Source organism: Thalia democratica, chromosome 3 (assembly GCF_965202585.1).
Source record: "Thalia democratica chromosome 3, ktThaDemo2.hap1.1, whole genome shotgun sequence".
Lineage (NCBI taxonomy): Eukaryota > Metazoa > Chordata > Thaliacea > Salpida > Salpidae > Thalia > Thalia democratica.
In genome coordinates, this window is record NC_139167.1 from 9003516 (window position 1) to 9024749 (window position 21234).

At 23.7% G+C, this 21234-nt stretch overlaps 1 protein-coding gene across 1 annotated transcript in view; it reads right to left on the minus strand.

Moving 5' to 3' along the window:
- Positions 1-950: 950 nt before the first annotated feature.
- Positions 951-21234, minus strand: part of LOC145832068 (uncharacterized) — a 34000-nt gene continuing 13716 nt past the window's right edge. Inside the window, exons 3-4 of the mRNA XM_082939429.1 lie at positions 10029-10519; positions 951-1483 (exon numbers count right to left, since the gene is read on the minus strand). Of these exons, the coding sequence (XP_082795555.1) occupies positions 951-1483; positions 10029-10519 (1024 nt within the window). The remainder of the gene's footprint in view (positions 1484-10028; positions 10520-21234) is intronic.

Here is a 21234-nt window from a genome sequence, read left to right on the forward strand (position 1 = left end):
TAACAAATTATTAGTATAAAGCTAAGCTGCCTGAATTAATATTTAACTGCTAAATTAAAACAATTAAAACCAATTCTTAATCTTTGAAAATTCCAAAATTTCACGTGTTTTTACATATAAGATATATTAAAAGCATTATTCAATGTGTTTGTTAACCCCAATTTCAAAATTGTTTACTATTTTAATTGCTTGCGTAAAAACTGTTTAGAATATGAATCCTTATTCCATCCATTATTATTTTGTAAATTAAATTAATATTCTTTAGTTTTGAACTCGCTTATATTATAAATATGTTTCGCAATTTAATCAGTTGGAATAATTCTTTATAAATTTGCACGATAAACTAAAAATTTTTTCATAAATATTTTAAATTAAAGATTTATTTGAAGATCACTTGTAAAACAAACATTCGTTCAATATTAAAACACATTTACTTTAAAACTAGTAAATACTTTTATTAAAAACGATTAAAATTTTAACCAAAATCTATATTCATGTAAAACATTTCAGTTAAAATTTCGAAGCCTAAACATTTACACAAACAAATCTCTCTTTTTTCTATAAATCAATAATCTCAGAATTTAATAGGTTTAAAAAAATTAAACATTGAAAAAACTTGAAGTCTAATTTATTTTTATACAGCGTATATATAAGACATATAATGCGATAATAACTATCTATTTAAAAAAAATATATATTTTAGGAAATTAAACGATTTGTTTCAATAAAGGACTTTATTTTTCAGACAAAAACAATTAAAGTACTCATGATTCAATTTATTAGTAAAATGTTGTTAGTCAATCTATGTATAAGGTCATTTAACAAAAAATATTTGACAAAATTTTAATTTATAAATCTTTTAAAAACATTAGGATCGTTACTCAAGATACTGTTTTTATTACTAGAAAAATCGGTCTCCAGAAATAATTATTTTTGTTTCAAATAAATTTTCATTGTTTATGAACTTTCAAATGATTGTTCCTAGTTGAACTTTGTGTAAATCTTCTACCACAAACATTACATCCAAATGGTCTATCTCCAGTGTGAATTCTGACATGACGGTTTAAACCTGATTTCTGAGAAAACTTCTTCTTGCAAATTTCACAATTATGAGGCTTTTCTTTAGTGTGAGTCAACATGTGTTGTTTAAGGACAAATTTTTGAGCAAAGTTTTTCTCACAAACTTTACACTGGAAATCTTTTCTACCACTATGTATCAATATGTGTCTTTTCAAGTTACCCTTCTGAGTAAAGCATTTGTCACATTTTTCACATTTAAATGGTTTTTCATCAGTGTGAACTATTGTATGTTTTTTTAGTGTACTTCTTTGTGGAAAACATCTTTTACAAACATCGCATTGATAGATTTTCAAACCAGAATGAGTAAGTTTATGTGATTTTAAACTACCTTTTTGTGTAAATCTCTTATCACAAACATCACAACTGTAAGGTTTTTCTCCTGAATGAATTCTTTTGTGAACAAGTAATGCTGATTTTAACTTAAAAAGTTTTCCGCAAGTTACACAAACGTACTTTTTATCACCAACTGATATTTTCATTTTATTATCAATCAAATAATCCTAAATCTAAATAAAGACTACTTAAAACAAAAATATTGTTTATGAAACTAATACTCAAAGTAGTAAACCATTTATTGTATTGAAAATTTTGTTTTAATATTCACAACATGCAGAACATTTTATTGTTTAAATGTTTTATTATAGAATGTTATTAAACTTATCAACATAAAAACAAAATTACTTTACGACACATATACTTACAAATATTTATTAGTAAAGTTTTGTTTCAAACAATTTCTTTTTAATTGTATTAAAATACTATTTAGTTTTTCCTTTTCAAAAGTTTTATTACACTAACCAAAATATGTAACATTATTAAGGACATAGATTGAATTAATTCTCAAAACATTTATTACAAAAGTTATACTATCTCAAAAAGACTTACCTACATATCCCTTCTACATAAATTATGAATACTATAGCTAAAAGTTGAACTTGATATTAAATTGAACTTCAGTCATCGTTTGGTGAAAGAAAAATTTAGCAAAAAAAAGAAAATAATAATTGTAATTTTATAAATTCTTTTAGTTTGAATATGATTATTTGATATTTTATGATGCTTATATTTCTAGAGCACAACTATACTAGAGTATTTTTAACTCTAATAACAACTAAGTGATTATGGTACTTATTTAAAAGTTTAAAAATACCTTTTCAGAATTAGATAGTTTTTTAATTTCAATTTTAACCGCAAAAGGAATATCAAACTACAATTATGTAACAAAAAATACTGAACTAACAAACTATTCAAGATTACTAAAAATATAATTTAAAAAATGAAAAAATATAGAAAGACATGTTATGTAAGTTTTAATTACTATATGATGGTTGATTAGGTTACTGTACAGAAGCTAAAAATAAACATAAATAAATTTCAGTAAAAATGTTTTAAAACTTAATAACACAAACTTTGTTGTATGTTATTTAAAACGTAGTTAATATTGTTAAGCTTATAACTGTATTACTATTTGAAACAAATATGGCTTTAAATAAGATAAGGCCTATTTCTAAAAGCTAAATGGTATATGAAGTGTGAACATATGACTTCTGTTAGAACTAAGCAGGTAGAAAAAGTTCTAAATACTAAAAATACAGGACAAGGTATCACTAATAAAACCACCAGAATAAGAAAAAATTATCTGATAGTCATAAAAATAATATCGAATTAAAATTTTTCAGTACTTAGAGTGGATAAAACACAACGCTTTTAGACCTTTAAATATACTTAAAAATTGTTTATCTATTAAAAATCGTCTAAGTAAAGCGGACATTGAATATTGAGTCATTTGTCTTATTCATTGATTTTATATTTCTATATAACGAGTTTTTGCTTACGAAACATTTTTTAATATGTTTGGTGTTATTTTTTACACAGACAATAATATTTCATTCACTTTAGTATTTAATTTTTTTTTTGATCAAATGGTCGGCTAACTGCGGCCCGCGAAGGGTAAATCTAATAAGGTATTTTGTTAAAGTGTTCGAGCATAAAAATGTGTTAAAAAATTTAATTTAGCTTATCTACAGGATAAATAGGTATTAATTTTATTTACTTTATTAATTACTAAATTTTCTAAAGAGTGCAAACTGTTTAAGACGCAAAAACTATTTTCAAAAACTAACATTTTTTTAAATATGAAAAGGTGGTTCATAATATAAAAAATGCATAAAAATGACCCATAAATTTTTTTAAGCTCGGTTTTTATAGAGAGTAAGGTTATAAGTAAAATAATAAATACTTACGTGTTTATTATTGTAAATAATAGTTTATACTTAAGGTAAACGACTTATTTGAATTTTGTATTTAACTACTTCGAATACGTAAGGAAGCAGTTGTTGATTATAAGATAAGTATGGTGTTTTCAAAAGTCACTGATATATGGTGAACACTATATGAAAAACTGTATTTGTTAAACTTAGTTCGTTATATTCAGTTAATACAATTATATACAATATTTTATAAAAAATATTTAAAGGACAAAAATATAACTGATTTGTTTTTTTTTTTTTTAATATGAAAATATCATTTTAGAAAAAGAAAACTGATTTAATATCCTATTTCTATATTTTTACAGAATCTAAACAAAAAATTTAGCTAGTATTTAAATGAATAAGACTTAATAAATATGTAGTTATAATTGATTTAAAGTTTGCTTTAAATATTGCAATGATATTATGCAATTCGTCCTAAATATCTTTGTTTTACTTCGGATTTTTATAAAAAACAGTAAATATGTTGATATAAGTTGAATCTTAAACTCAAAAGTTCAGTTAAAACAATTTTTTTCTCTAAATGCAGATTTTGTTCTTATTTTAAACTTAGAGTAAAAGTTTATGCTTTTAATAAACTTGCTGAAAATTGTATTGAATTGTAATTAAATTTACTTAAATACTTAATTAAATGTTTTCTGACTTTAAAACTAAAACAAGGCATAGTGTTAGCTTTAAACTTTAAAAGCTTTAAATGCTACCTATAATAGGAACAATTCCGCTTTAAATTTTAGAGCGTGATTTAAGTTACATGACACAGTGACACATATATTTACAGAATCTCCGTAGATTATGTATGATTTAAATATTTATTTGTTCACCCATAGTTATACAGTCAAGATTTAAAATATTCTAACTATGTTTTTACAAAGTAAACAAAAACTTGCTTAAATATTAATATTGTTTAATTAATCAGTTTTATTCAGTAATTAGCAGAAAAAAGTTTAACTTTCTAAAAATTAAATACTTAAAGTGTTAATAATTCTGTAGTGAGATTGCTTTATTGCTTTTAATTTTTCAAATTTCAATAAAGAGTAGATTTTTTTTGTAAATAAATAACTTATTAAACTTCACGCACAATTTAGTTTTTGACAAAATCTACTCGTCTGTTAATTATTTTTTTGCTTTTTAGATGCGATTAGCTTTATAAAAAAAATTCATTAGTAATAGTTTATTGGCTTTTAATTAAGTAGTTGTTGTATGTCAAAGTTGTAGTAATTGTTTATACTTCTTTTGTATAAAGGCTTTAAATTTATTAGCTTTTGCTAATTATACTAAAGTTTAAACATTTAAATTTAAGTGTTCTAAATAATATAAGAATAAAACAACTTTTAACAAAAAGTATTAAGTTTGTGTTTTTATCCTAAAAAATATCAATTAACATATGTTGCTATTTATTATAGCATACAAATAAAAAAATCATTCAAGTTTTCAGATTGATCAATGTTCAGTAGTTTTATACAATAACAGTAGTTCTTGGTTATTACTACATTACGTCATTAAGAGTTTAAACAATTTATTAGAAAATTTTACAAGCTGTATATAAAAGTAATAAGAAGTAAAAACACTAAACTAAAGTGAAAAATTTTGTATACGCAACAAAAAACATTAGTTTATGAAAAACAAAGTAAACTTATTTTGAATTGTTAATAGAATTAAAAATTATTAGTTATTTAATTGTGTTGTTGCTTTGGTTTTCAATATGAGAGTCAATGATTTTTTCTTAACTTTTATTATAAAACGCATTTCTGTTTAAAACTTTTGTTAAAAACTTTTGTTTTACTTTAAAAATTGACCGTCGAAATTAAAGTTTTATCAATAAAATGTTTTTAGTTTACAAACTTTTATTTTCATTTAATTCTATAAGTATAATAATAAATGTGCAAATTAAAATACTAATACTTAATAATATTAATACATCCACTTAATAAATAAATAAAAATATCAGTTATTTTACTTTAAATCCGAAAAAAATATCAACTTATAATGTAAATTAAGTAGCGACTTAAAATTAAGAATGGATTCTTAAAAAAAGTTAGAATGATGTATCGTCTGGATATGAACAAAACTTATAACTAAATAAAAAAGTTTTGGTTGAGAACTTATCTCCAAGCTTTAAACTTTGAAGTTAAATTTACTTTAGTAACCAAAAAGAAGTTAAACAAAAATTCAAAGATATAAAGGTAAAATTAACGCTTTTTTTTAATAAATTATTTGGTTATAAATCAAAATTAATTTGCTCTTTTATCAGAATTTTTTTAGTTCTTTAGTCTCCTTCGTGATATAGTTCAGTTTTACTCTTTAAAGTTGAATCAAACTATATATATTTGGAAATGAGTATTAAAAATAAAACAGTCTACTTTTAGAAACTTTGAAGCCCCTACAAAATGCCTAAATAGTCACTGTTAGTTTGCAAATTGTATGCCAAATTTTAAGCTTTTGATACTAATACTTTATGCTTGAAAGTAACAAATATTCTAATAAAATATTTATTATAGTTAATTTTTCCCTTTTAGTAATAAACGTATACTAAGCTAACTGAATTTTTGTGTGTATAAGTGAAGAGCTATAAATTTATTAAGATTTAATTTACAAAAACTGTTATTTAAGTGTTCAATAAGTTTATGTAAGTTCGAATCAGTTTTAAAAAATATGCTTTAATATTTAACTAAAAACATTTGATGGAAATACTTCAACAAATAAATTAAACGTAATATACATCAAGCTACAGTCCACAAGTTATACAGTGAATCACTTTGTATTATATCTAAATATAAATGTTAAGAAAATTTTAATAGTAAATAAAAACTTTATTACAAATAACCATGAGTTAAACTCAACTGTATAAATTAGCAAAATAAAAAATACTTAAGCACACATAAATTGATTTAAAACGTTTTGTTCAAAAATAATTTTAGATCTCTAACTATTTTTGACGTAAAAAAACTAACTTGCATATTAAACGTTTTTTTTTTCGAAAATATAAGAGTTTTCCCATTTTTTTTGTTTTGATGAAATAAAATTGTTTCAAGATTTTAAAGTTAATAAATTTTAATTGAGAGTTGGTTGCTGAAGTTATTTAAATTAAAATAAATCTCTAGGTTACGTCAAAATATTTTCCGCACAAAATATTACTTACGATAAAATTGTAAATAAAATGTAAGAATAACAAATACTTTTGTTATCAAACGGAATTATTTTAAGCCACTAACATGTGGCTATCAATATCTTTATATATTTTGGTAAACGTGTATACTAAATATAGTAAGTATCTAAAATAAAACAATTTCTGTTTAACCAAGAAAATAAATAAATAGATTATAAAAAAGTAGCAATAATTCATCTATTTTAATGCCTAATATTTAAAGCTTTAAAGAACTGAACCTATGTAAATGCCGTGAAGTTTCCTAACATTTTAAAAGCACGATTTTGCACCATATGAGACAAGTACTTTACCATAGAACCCAAGGCTGGTTTCGTCATTACATATAAATTGCAAAGATTTAGTATATAAACTATTAACGTGCTAATTATTTAATCAAAATTTTATTTATTTACAAATTTTAAATTAGTACAATGTATCTCGATCTAATAACTCGATCTAATATATTTTGTGTTTCCATTATGATATTTTCTAATTTGTATTTACAATGTCAATATATTTCATGCATCAATGCTTTACGTCTACGAGGTTATTTTTCTCATTTCAAAAAGACTGCAGTCTTCTTTAAGCTTATCCAGAAATATGTTATTTATAAAATGTTTTAATATTGATCATTAAAAAAACTTTTTACTTTGTAAGCTTATCTCAAAACATTTAAACTTAACCTAAAAACTGTTTTTAAAATTAAAACTGAACCCATACATTTAAAAAAATTTTGATTAAAAAAATCTTCATTTGTACTAATTAGTTTATATTTTATAATTTAATTTGATTGAAATTACTCCGAAAGAATTATACTGCCATATAAATTTTAGTAGAGTAAAAGAAAAAAGTGTTAATCATATCTATTTACGCACTACATTCTATTGATTAAAGCAGGGGTCGGCACGGTGTACACTGGTGCACACTAGTGTACATGAAATATTTTTTAGGGTTCACTACACTTTTAGGGTGCATGAAACTTATTTTGGGGTACATAATTTTATTTTTCCCAGAAACTAAGTTAAATTTTTTTTTAATTTTTCTACATTTAAGACATATTCAACCTTGATATCTTATTGACCGTTTTTTTTTTAATAAAACGACTTTTTTGTACTCTCCTAGTTCTATTTTGTTACATAATGTAAAACTTCTTCAACCTTGGCCACCAAAAGAAAAACTGAAGTGAGCAAATCTCATAGATTCTCAAAAACAGAATAAAACGGTTAGTATTCTATTAATGTTTAATTTTATTAACTCTTATTGTTTAAAAGCGTTTTGCTACATTAAGAATCACTATATTAATCAGCTTATTCAACTGATATTTGAACAAAAAATAGTTTGGCCAAAAAAAAAAATCAATTATGTTTTACCTATAATAAAATTAAAGTACAGAAAGGGTCAATATCATCAGGGCTGTCATATATTTAGCTCTCTAAGGATAACTAAGTCTAGTTTTAAATCATGAAAAATTAACCTAGTTAGTATTTTAGACCTGAGTGATACAAGTAAAATATTGCTGTTAAAATAAAATGAAATAAAATTGATACTTAAAGTTTATTAAAATGGATAAGATAAACTGGTTAATTTATAGTTAGCGCGTAAAAATTAAATGGGGGTTGCCGAATTATTAGTAAAAAACGATTAAAAGTGTTTACATATCTTTAAACACTAGAGGCGCTAAAGAATGTAAATTGGGGTGCACATAATTTTAATTTTGTGATTTAGGGTTCTCAGATTCGAATTAGCGTGCCGACCACTGGATTAAAGCATTAAAAAATAGATTTCAACTTTTTTGAAATTTGTTTAAGTTGATATGAAAAAATTTTGTAGAACGTGTTATATTGTAAAAATATATTAATGAAGTCTTTGTCATAAATTACGATGAAATTTACAACAAAACATTACAAAACGATATAAACATAGAAGTTTTTATTTTATAATAATATCTCTAGAATATCTACTAACTTTTTAAACATATAAATTATTGTAAATAGTTAAAAATGAATTATCAGATTTTTAGTAAAAAACGTAGAATTATTTAAAATATGTCTGCTTTAATAAATATTTCTTAGGCTTTTCAATATAGGTTTGGAGAAATAATTTTAGTTATAAAAGATTTTTTAACTGATCTAATTTGTACGATTACAATCTGCTATTCCTATCTATTAACTAGTATCTGTTTCAAATTAAATTTCAGATTTTTTAAATGAACAAGCAGCCGTTTTCAGATCCAAAAAATCTTTAAAACATTAATGCCTGAAAGTAATTTAGAAATACTTGATTGTCTTTCTTTTAAATGTAATAAGCATTTGTGCTGGTATTCTAGGCTACTTAAATTTGTGTAAACATATAATTAAAAAATGCTTTTTACATGATAAAAAGCTGATTAGAATTTTATTCAATTTCAGTTCTATTGTTGAAAGGCGTCAAACAAAGCTATTTATCAAATAAGTTAATTAAAAATATTTTTTCTCAACTAAGCTGTTTTTCATAGCGTTGCTGAATTTATGTGCTTTTATATATTTGTGATACAAATTTAAATCATTGAAACAGCCGTTAATATTACATAAGAATCTAAAACTAAATAAAACAATAATAAAAACTTATAAAAAGTTGACCATGTTTTAAATGCCAATGTCAATAAAACATCTGAAAATACTAAACAGAAAACTTTTATGACAATTTGATTTTATAAGTACAAGAAGTAGTTTTAAATAATAACATTTACAGTTCTTAGATGTTTTTGTTTATACCTTAATTCGTAATTTGATATTTTTATGTTGAAAAGTTGTTCGAGTAGTTTTTGTTGTTTTATAATTTGTTTGTTTGACACACCAGCATGACTTAAACAACATTAAAAAAACATGTAGTTTTCAAACTATAGTGTAAAAATAATATTTAGCTAAGAAATTCACTCTAGTTAGACTGAATGAAAAATTTCAAGTAAGTTTTCTTAATTGAAGTTTTATCAATAGAACGGACTTAAGTTTCATAAATTATAAAGAAAAGGTTGACGAGCGAAAATGTAACGCATTTTAAAGTTGATTAGAAAAACTTAAAACTGTACTGTTATTGATCATAATTGTATGGCATTCAAGATAGATTTATTCCTGTTAGTTGGCTCAATTTTTGTTTAAAACCCAAAGTAGCAGACATCTAAATATAGTCAATTCAGAATAGAGACTTTATAAGTTTTAGATAAGTTTGTTAAACTTAAAAGAAATATGCTAGTAAAATTAGTTTTTTACAAAAATATTATTCAAAATTAGATAAAATCAACGATCTGACTTAATGAATAACTTCATATTTTGACACATAAAAATTTAAAAATCTTATGAGTTAATATATATACAAGAGTCTAGTCAACTTAAGTAAAAATTCATTTCATAAAAAAATCCTTATAATGTCAATTTATAAATCTTTCAAAAAAATACAAACTTTACACAATTTTTTTAACACTTGAAAGTTTAGTCATTAATTTTTTTTTTATAGTATAAACATTTATCACTATTTATGAGTTTTCAAATGTTGATTCCTATTTGAATTTTGTATAAATCTTCTTCCACAAACATCACACGCAAATGGTCTATCTCCAGTATGAATTCTATTATGAACATTTAAGTTACTTTTGTGAGAAAATTTCTTCTTGCAAATATCACATTTAAAAGGCTTTTCTTTAGTGTGAGTCAACATGTGGCTTTTCAGATGATGATTTAGAGTAAACTTCTTCTCACAAACTTCACATTGAAAATCTTTCTTACCACTATGAATCAACATGTGCCTTGTCAAACTACTTTGTAGAGTAAAGCTTTTTTCACACTGTTCACATTCAAAAGGTTTTTCATCAGTGTGAACTATTGCATGCTGTTTCAAATTACCTCTTTGTGAAAAGCATCTTTTGCAAACATCGCATTGATAGATCCTCAAACCAGAATGAGTAAGCTGATGTGTTTTCAAAATACCTTTTTGTGAAAAACTTTTATCACAAATATAACAATTAAAAGGTTTTTTTCCAGAATGAGTTCTATTGTGACTAAGTAACGTTGACTTTGACGTAAAATATTTTCCACAAGTCACACAAATATGCAAACTCATTGTAGTATTAATAAAAAGTACCAATTCTAAACTGGAATGCTAAACCTGCTGGTAATAATTACTATTAAAATCAATACTATTAAGGCTACTTAAATCATACAGAAAATTTTACTTTATTAATGCAGCTTAAATTTAAACTTAATATTTATACAAACACATTATTTAAAGTATTTATAGTATTAATTAAGTTGATTTTGTCATTACTACTTAACTAAAACTATTTTATATGGTTTTTTTTTTGCTTTAAAAATCTATTACAATATCTTAAACACAAATAAAAAATACTTAAAGAGAATAAAAGTTGAGCTTTGGATATTGTTCTTTCATTTATAAAAACTGCATTGTTGGCTTTTTATTAAAAAACTTTATTTAAGTGATCATTTGATCAATAGTAAAGTACTATGTTACAAATTCAATAAAATATTTTCAAAGTAATTTTGTATATCTTAAAAGATATATAGTAAAAAGGTTTTGTGTCAAATATTTCAAAGTTTCATTACACAAAAAAAAATGTTTTTTCTTCGTTTTTTCAGAATAAAAACCTTAGAATAAAGGTCAACTGTTCTTAAACTAAATGTATATAATTCTTAAAGATGAAAGCCTATTTGTTTTATAATTTATCCAATACTGTAGTTAGAATACATTAAAAAACTTAAAAAAAACCCTTAAAATTAAATAGTTATAAGTATTGCAATTACAATATTAAATTCGATACTAATATTAGCTTATTTTCTGGTATTGTAAAACATAAAGTTAGCAGATTAAAAAGCTATTTTTAAATTAGTACAACAACAACATATCTGAAGAAAAACTTATTTTAATCTAAATATAATTGTTTGTTAATTTATGACTCTTGTAAATTAAGAGTACAAAAAATATAAAGTATATCTACTAATGGTAATAAAAACTAAGTGATTATGGTATTTTTACAGCTTTAAAACTATAAATTAGCCTAGGTTTTTAAAACAATTTACTGTTTAAGAATCTAAATCTACTAATTAATATAAACTTGAAATACATTTATATTAATCTGTACTGTAAAATAATTATTATATATACAAACAAAAGTAACTACAATTCGACACTAACTATTGCTATAAGAACAAAAAAATATACTTTCAATAAACAATAGATACAAGTATGAGATTTATTTCCAATATAAAAAAAAGCATTTGTAGATGACATAAAAAACTGTTTTCGATAAAAAGAATGCTTAAAATAACAACTATAAAAAAATTTCAGACGATAAATTTAATAAAAATGAACATAACTGAAACGTTAAATTAAAAAATAGTTAACATAACTTTCAACAACGTATATCTAATTTTTAATCAAATTTTATTTTGAATATTTTTTGATTAATTCAAACAAATTTTATTAAAGTTAAGCAATATTGTTGCAACTTTTTTTCTTAAATTTTGTATATAGAAAGAGTTTGTAATATATTAAGTTATTAATCACAAGTTAAACAACTAAATTGTTTATACCTATAACTTACATTGTGCTGTAATCTTTTTTATACATATAAGATCTATATATAAGTAAACAGTCTGTTTCAATGATTTATTTAAATTTTTCAAGCATAAAAACTTATAAAGAATTCATGTTAAATATAAGCAAGATGTTAGTCAATTAAAGTAAAAGTTCATTTCACTAAAATAATATTTGTATTAATAAATAAAATAAGCAAGATGTAATTATTATTAAAGCTCCTTTACAAAGAAAGTTTAGGTTAAATTATAACTCTTTTGGGTGAATCAGAAACCCAGCCCTAGAATTAATGCTTTTATAACCTATTTTAGCTAATTTAACAATTACAGTAAAAGACTTATTTGATTTGTTGTGATTGTGTATGGTTAGTATAGACTAGAGATGGGCCCATTAAACGAATTTTCCGACCAAAAAACTAAACTATAAAATTTTCTACTCATCTATTATAACTTTTCTGAAATGATTGAATAAAACTTTCAAGTATAACATGACTAAACTGAGAAAAAATGCGATGTTAACGTGATGTCTAGATCCTTGTTATTTGGGAGTAAGACAAATTACAAACTCCTTTTTAGTGTAAGTTTATTTTTTTTAATCAGAAAACCCTATTAAATAACAATATGGTCAGTTATGTATAAGACTTATTACATTTGGCTCGCCGAAGCTTCAGACTTTTATGATGGACCTCAAGATACTTTTTGAAAACGTAAAGGACTCCAAAAGAGAATGAAATCAACACAGACTGTTGTAATATAAACTTTAAATATCCCTGACAATAACATATACTGCATGGAAAATAGAACTGACATTCTTATTTTCAGATGTTAACTTTAAAATTTGGTACACCAGATGAAGAATTTATCCATTCGCGTATGTCATAAAGAAATAATGAGGCTCTTTTAGAACTATAACCAGCTTAAGCTTTTTTATGTAACAGTGTAAAATTAAAACGTGTGCCAACATTTTACAAGAAACTAGATTTTTCCATTAAAAAGTAATTATGCAAATTATAAAACATTTAAAAACTTTTTGCTATCTATTTTAGTATTATTAAGTCTTATAATTCAGACTAGTAGTGGGCAACGTATGGTTCAACAGAAATCTATAGAAACTGTAGCTATTGTGGAGTTTTTTTTTTCGCTCGAAAACAATTTGTTCATAACAAGTAAGAGTTTTCCATTGGTAGACATTTTGGAGTGTGTTCTTAATTTAGTATTCAATCAACAGTAGTGCTTAGTAAGACTTATTGTTAAATATGTCTGTGAAGACTTTTTTAATCCAACCAGCAATTTTTGGTAGTAAATCTGCAACTGCTAATTAAGATCAACTTAGAAGGATTTAATTTTATGCAAATTTCATTAAGATTATAAATTAAAATTTTAAATTAACTAATTATAAATTGAAATTTGTACAAATGAAGTTATTAAGGAGTTTGATAAATTAGTAAATGGATAAAAATTAAAACATAGCGATACCAATTCTGAAACTGTGAACAACCATTTATTCTAGAGCCAAAAACTGTCACCAGTGTTACATTATATATTACATTTCTACTTTTTAAGTAATATACTTTAAAAGCTATCCATGTATTAGGAATCATTATTTTTTGTAGAACTTTTACTTAATTGATTCCAGGAAAAGTATATTGAACTTTTATAACTATTTTAGTGGTACCAACTCATAAAAATGTTTCAGTTAGATGTAATGCACGCTTTAAGCTATATTTTAATAATAATGATAATATAATTTATATTTAATTTTTTTATTTAATTTACAGAACATTATTACAGCTTTTATACATATAATAATTGAACAACTTGTAATACATTTTTGCAATAGATTTATTAAAAACTTGTATCAATCGAAATCATCAAAGCAAGACGTAAAATAGCAAAAAAAGAAAGAAAAAATTGTTAATCGACTATAAAAGTGTTTTCAGAAATGCGGCCCAATAATTGAAGTAACATATATTACATTAGAAAAAGAAAACATAACACCTTAAAATGAGAACAGAATTAATCATTAAATAGATAACATCAACTACTTTATTGACCGAAAAATGGTCATTGAAAGTATCAAATCAGTTTTAAATACTTGATAATCTATTTCTGATCCCATATAAAAACAACATCATCAAAATATAACAAAACAAAGCAACAATTCACGATAAGCAAGGCAGCCAGTAGGTATATATATTTGTGTAAAATATTATTTACATGTTAGAATTTGTAAAAGTTTCCATTTCAAATCTATTTAGCACTATTTTTTGGGTTGTGTATTGCAACTTTTTTAATAATCATTCAAACTGGAAACTTTCACAAGAACTAACATAAATTCAATTTTCGGTTAAAAGATAATTTTGTTTTAATAAATAAAAATTTTCCAGGTTTCCAAATTTCTTCCAGGTTTTTAAAAGTACATATTTTAAGTCTATTTTTAGTTTTAAGTAAAGTTTAAGATAAAAAACTTTTATTTATAATGATTTTTCAAAGTATAAATTTACTAAAAAATATATCGCGGGCCGCATATTTTTGCTTTGCAAGCCGCACTTTGTTGATATGTGATCTAGCTAGAGTAAAGAATTAAGTAGAACAAAGTGTAATTAAGTAATTTAAATAAACTTTTTCTACTACAAATCGAGTATAACTAGTAAAAATTCAACTCGTAAAACCGACGTATTTTTTCAGCAATGTTTCTTGTGATTCAAATAGGAGAATCTGGAGTTGTCAAAAGAAGAGTTCCTAAAAGTTTTACTAGATGTTACGAGCCTGCCGATAACTAGCAACTAGGATCTGCAATGATTTCTAAATTTTCATCTGTTTTTGTGTACTTTTTGTACATTTTAGTTAAGTACTTATTTATTCTTTATACTTCTTGTCTTATTTGTTTTAATTTTTCTCTTGATTACTTTTATTAAAAATGAAAGTTACAGAACAGTTTTTTTTTTGTTAATAATTACTTGTTAATGTTTTTTAAAAAAGGTACAATAAAACAAAACTGATAATAACAAACTAGTGTTTTAACAGCTTTGACTACTTCTATACAGATACTTAACTCGTTTTCATTTATATGCCTAATAAAACTTGGTCTCATTTATATTTTAACTTTAAATCAATATTACCAATAATTTGTATAGATAAATAAAAAATATCTGTACTACCTTTTGTTCTTTAACTGTATTAGATTCTAGTTTACTTTTATTAAGCATTCTAACTAGTTTGAATTTAAAATGTTATGTAAAAAAATTATAAAAGTAATAGATTGCAATTAGTATCAAAGGAATTGTACACATATATAAATACATTTAATACTTTTATTATATACTATTTAAGTTTAAGTGTTTAAGCAATATTTATAACTTATATTGTCTAATAAGAAAATAAAACACTTTAAACAATTTAAAACTATCAATTTTACAAGCTAGTTATTTTAAAACAAAAAGTAAAAAGAACATTTTTCTTAATCTAGGGTGTTCATCTGTGTTTCTAAAGTCTTCGACTAGTCTTTGGAAATTAGCTAAAAATTAAGTATAAAAATAAACTAATAATTAAAGTTATAAACAAGTCTTAATTTTGACGACGTACTTAAAACGAAAAATTAACGAGTATTTTGAAATAACTTTTACTAAAGCTTTTTTTAGACGAGTTTCTTATACTGCAAAACTATAAACTTTGAGCTTAAAACATTTTTCAGCTAAGTATTTACTACAAAAAGTAAATCTTATTAATGAAATATAATAATAATTTTTTACTCAAACTCAAGCACTTACTTAAGAATAAAAAGTTACATAGACAGCCTGTTTGTGCTATTTCGAAAAGAGAGAGGAAAGCTTTAGCAGACTTTGTTTGAAGTAGTTCCATGTTGTTTTAATCCTGGGCTACAGTCATTCTTCTCTTATCTAACCTCTAGAAAAGATATCGAAAAGAATAGGTGATTGAGCCTCGAGGGCGTTTAAAGTTTTTGCAGGCTGCAGTTTAAGTCAGTTTTTGCTTTTACATGTTTTAAATTATAATCACTTTTAGATATACATAAAAGGCCTGTATAAGACTTACATCAATTTTATAGCCTGAAAAACCAATTTTATGTATGTAGTTACTACCTAGCCCTCTTAAAAAATAAGAAACCAGCTATTAGCCAAAATAAAAAATTAATAAGTTTTGTTTTTGAAAAAGCAAAATATGTTCATAACAGTAAACAATGAAAAATTATTCCTAAACAAGTTACAACAAAACAACATTTATAAATAAGTAAAATTAGATTTCGATTTCATTTCTACTTCGGTTTCATAAAGTGTTGCTTTTTTCCTAAAAACTGATAAATTTAAAACGTTTGTTAGTTTAGACCTTTAAAATAGTTTTATGTTTATACTCTAAAATAGGTGTTAACAAAAAAAGAACCATTAAGATCTAGTCATTAAGATCTAGTTTGTTTACAGTTACTACTCACATAAATACTATACATAGTTATACATGCTTATTTTCTAATGTTTGTTAATGTTTTATAGACTCTGTAGATTTGTTCTTAAATTTATATGAGAGCAGTGAAACGCCGTTAGTCGGAATAAACTTTTGACACAAAAACATTTGTGGTATATATTCCGATAAGCTTAGCTTATCAGGATCTTCAGGATTTAACGCCTTTTAACGTTACATCTTATAAGTTATAAATTCATTTTTAAAACTTAACTGTTTTCTCACAGTTTTAAGTATGATAAATGATTTACTGTAATAGTGTTGCTTGATTTTCAAAAAATATGAAATCTTTTTTTTATAACATTTTTTTTTCAAGTTTATTATTGTATTTAATAAATAGTCTCAATAAACATTTTTGAGTTCTTAAATCAATAAACACGATTAATAAAAGCATAATTCCTAAAATTAAATAAAAAATAATAGTTAAAGCAGGATCTTTCGTGAATAAAGTTGAGAAACTTTCAGTTTTTTGATAAAGACTATAAAAAGGTAGTTTTTATTTAAATAGTCTACCTAGTGTTACCAAAAACATCTAACATACTAATACAACAATAGCGTTAAAAACTTAAAAATTAATTGCAGGATATTCATTTTAACAACGTAATAAGCTCAATATTGTTGTTAGTTTGTAAAATTAGCGCTGTTTACTAAGTATATTCTTAGCTTAAAGGTATAGTTATATAACTTCGCTTAAAAGATTTCTGTTAAAAAAAGTATAAAAAATACTTAATAATTACCTAAAACTTAGAGTTTATTTTTTAAAATTATGAAACTTTCAAAAAATAATTTTGTTTACTCAATAACTATTAATATTTGTAATACTTAAAAACTGTTATGGTTTTAGTAAAAGACATAAATTAAACAACTTTAAATTTTCAAAAAGATAAAGAAATTTGTGATCAAAACTGTTGTAAGTTATTTAACAGTTTTGTATACACTTTTTCTGGCTTTTCATTATGAAGTATAAAAATTTGTTAACTATCACTGATATTTTACAAAGGTTAAAAAACACCATCCGATCAATTCCCATCCGCACAATTCAATCTCGAATCAAGTTCCACCCGATCAGATCCGTTCCAAAATTTTATTTTGAAATTTTTTTTCTTGGTATATTTAATTCTCTCTTTTTAATCACTGTTACCCAAACACTTACTCTTTGTCGGAATTTTTATTAACTTTTATTTATCTTATTATTGTTCATTTAATTATGTTATGTTTTTTCCTAAACTAAAACATAAGTGAACTTTAAAGCTTAATTTGGTTCAAAATTATCTAAAAATTAGAATACTTTTGTCTAGTTGTAACCTAAGGATGTAGGTACCTTTAATAATAAACTAACTTATACTAAACAATGATACTTAGGGCTACTTTATATAATACTAGGCATGACAATGAATTAACATGTTGTATCAAAGAACAATTGCGATCACTAATAAATAATAAATAGCATCATACTTTAGAAACTACTTTAAATGTAGTCGAAACTTAATACACGAATCAATCTAACTGGAGTATACTTTAAGAATGTATAAAACAAATAAGACTTAACTACTTAGAATGTAAATTAGAAACATTTATAAAATCAAATCTTATTAAAAAAATTTTTTTTTTTAAACAAGAGAACAATATAAATGTGTATTCTTCATTATCACGTTTACTGTAGCAGGCTGTCGCTAGAATCCCTAGTCTGTCTGTTGTATCAGCTTATATAAAACATTTCATAACTCAATTAATATATATATATTTATATATTCGAAGTAAAAAAATCTCATTTAATCCCTCTAAGAAGTTTCACAAAAAATTAGCTTAATTTTTAATAACTTAAATTAAGCGACAAACATTTGCTCTGTTAAGAACTTGCACAATCTTAATTTTTATGCAACAAGCAATTTAAGCGTTCAATACTTAAGCCAGTGGTCGGCACGGTGTACACTGGTGCACACTAGTGTACACGAAATTTATTTTGGGGTGCACGAAACTTTTAGGGTACACGAAAGTCATTTAGGGGTGCACAGAATTTTGAGATTACATTATTATATTTATTTAGTTTAAGCGACATACTTAAATATTTAAGTTAAATCTAGCCCTGGTGTTTAGTTTAGCTTTTAATTTATTGGCCATTTTACTCTCATGATCTATTTTGGTATTGAAAATCACATAACATTCTTTATATCAACATTGAGGAAGCAGTTTGCATCTGAAAGAATAGAGAGAAAACTCGAAGATCTTGTGAAATCAGTTGGCTGATGTGGAGGAAGCTTTCATCCAGCTAAGATCATGAATATATTAAAAGGTTAGTATTTTTCTTTTTACTTACAGTATTAGTAGATTACAGTATTTTGCTTAGTGAAGAAAGTTTCTTTTATAAATTATTAATACTACCTACTTTAAAAACTAAACAATAATTCCTTTAAAAATATTCACATGATAATTATAATATTTTTATACTTAAAGGAAAATTAAAGAATTTATGTTCAATAAAAATACTTAAAAAAGATAAAAACAGTTAAAGTATATTAAAAAAAATTTCTAAATAGATTCATAAAAGTAGTAATGAACAAGTTTTAAGTAACAGATTTAAGTTTTGAATAACACAAGTTAAGTAAATATCATACCTTTGAATTTATTTTATTAATTAATTAATTAACCTATCCATAATTGAATAGTACATATAAAGTTTAAAAGAAAATATAGGCTAAATTGACATTGAGTTGCCACACACTGAGGATAGTTTAAATTTTATAAAAGTTTATGAAAATCTCAAGATGGCTAGAACTTTTCTTTTTTTTTCTTAAACTCAGGCTAGCTAGGTATGCTTTTTATTAAACTACTTGTTACTTAATTTATTGACTTTAAAAGTTAAAAAAATTATTCTCTTAATTATTTTATTTACTAGCTATTTTGATCTGTTGGTTTAACAAAATATGTTGTATCTGTTGTATGATTCAAGGTTGCCACACACTCAGCCTAAATGTTTTTTTTTATTAGAAATAAAGTCTTATTAAGCATGTTATTTTTCTTGCAAAAGTTAGTCTAGTTTTGGACTTGTGTAGAATCTTTGAATGTATGTATGATTTTTATTTTTGAAATATAAAAAATTTATTTAGTCATTTATCAAAATATTAATTTAAGTATACTGCTACTTTTGAGCTTTGGTTTTCTCTTTTCTTTATTAAACTAAAAATGACCAAGGCTAGTTTTATTGTAACTATTACAGAGTCCTACACTTAGTGCAACTCAGGACAGTATAAATATTTTACAATTCTCAGGATAATTTGTTTTTTGAATCTTGTTCCAATATTTTCTATTTCATTAAATGAAATTTCTTTGTTGTAGTTTCAAATTTTTTTTTTTTAATTCCAATTTTGATGAATAACCTGAGTTGTTTTTTAAACTTTATTTATATTGAATATTTATATATGATGTTTTATAAAAATTTCAAAGTTTAAGAGTCAGGATAATTTTTTAACTCAAAGAGTAACAACAGTGCTAATACTTGATCTTAAATTTATGAATTATACTAAGCAGTAATTTAATAATTTTGTTAGAAGAGTTATAGTATGTGTTTTTAAGATGTAAATCTTTCTTTATGCCTACCAAAAATTTAAAAAAAGACTAAACAATTTTGTTTAGAATTTAAAAATAACTTATAGTTTTATATTAAAAACCAAAAATTTATTATTTGTGAAATGTTAAGCTATTTTTTTTCTGTTTTAGTTGTGCTTATTTGAAAATAGTTTTTTTTTAAATGTTTTAAAATGATGTACAGTTCCTCAGTTGTTTTACTTAATTTGAATATTTTGAAAGAAAACTTACTGTTAATTGATATCTTTTTCAGTATTTTTATTATGTAAATGCAAAAATATAGACAGTTTAAAGGTATTATGATACTTTATCAAAACTCAGACTAGTAAGGATTTAAAAAAATACCCATTTTAGGTTAGAATGCTTTTCCTGAGCTTGAGCTTGGTTTTGATTTTTGATTAACAACCCTTTTTACCTTAAAACTATAGTTTAAAAATGTATGTTTGTTATAAATTTGATATTTCATGTTATCAAAAAGTTTGCCACACAATCAGAATAATCCTGGATGATTTAAAAATTTTGAAAATCTCAGTATGACATAAGATAACTTAGAAAATTTTGAATTTGTTTTTTAAACCCAGGCTGACTCAAGATAGTTTTTTTTATCTCAGTATAGTTTTAAGATTTCAGGCATTTTTTTCCTACATTTTGAATGAGATATAGTTAATATAGTCCCATTAAATTATTTTGTAACTTTTAGTATTTTTTGCTGAAGATATATGTTTTTCTTGCCTTTGAAAATAAAAAAATGAAAAAAACTTAGATGACTACAGTTCAGTTTAAAGTCATTCAGGACAGTCTTGATCTGTCAAATCAGTTTTAACCCAAAGGATTACAATCCTGTCAAGCTTATTCAACAGTATCTACTTTAAACGTTTGACATAATAAAAAATGTTTTTTGTTTCAAAGAGAAGCAACTCTGGTCTTAATATAATTAAATTCTTTACTTAGCGAATTATTGATTGTCTTTTTGAGTTTTTTCTTGCATTTTACAACTTTTACTTACTATAACTCTGACTTTAAATATAACTCTTATTAAACTAAGCTAAAAAAAATATAACACAAAAATAATTTTAAATATTTACAGTAAGGTATC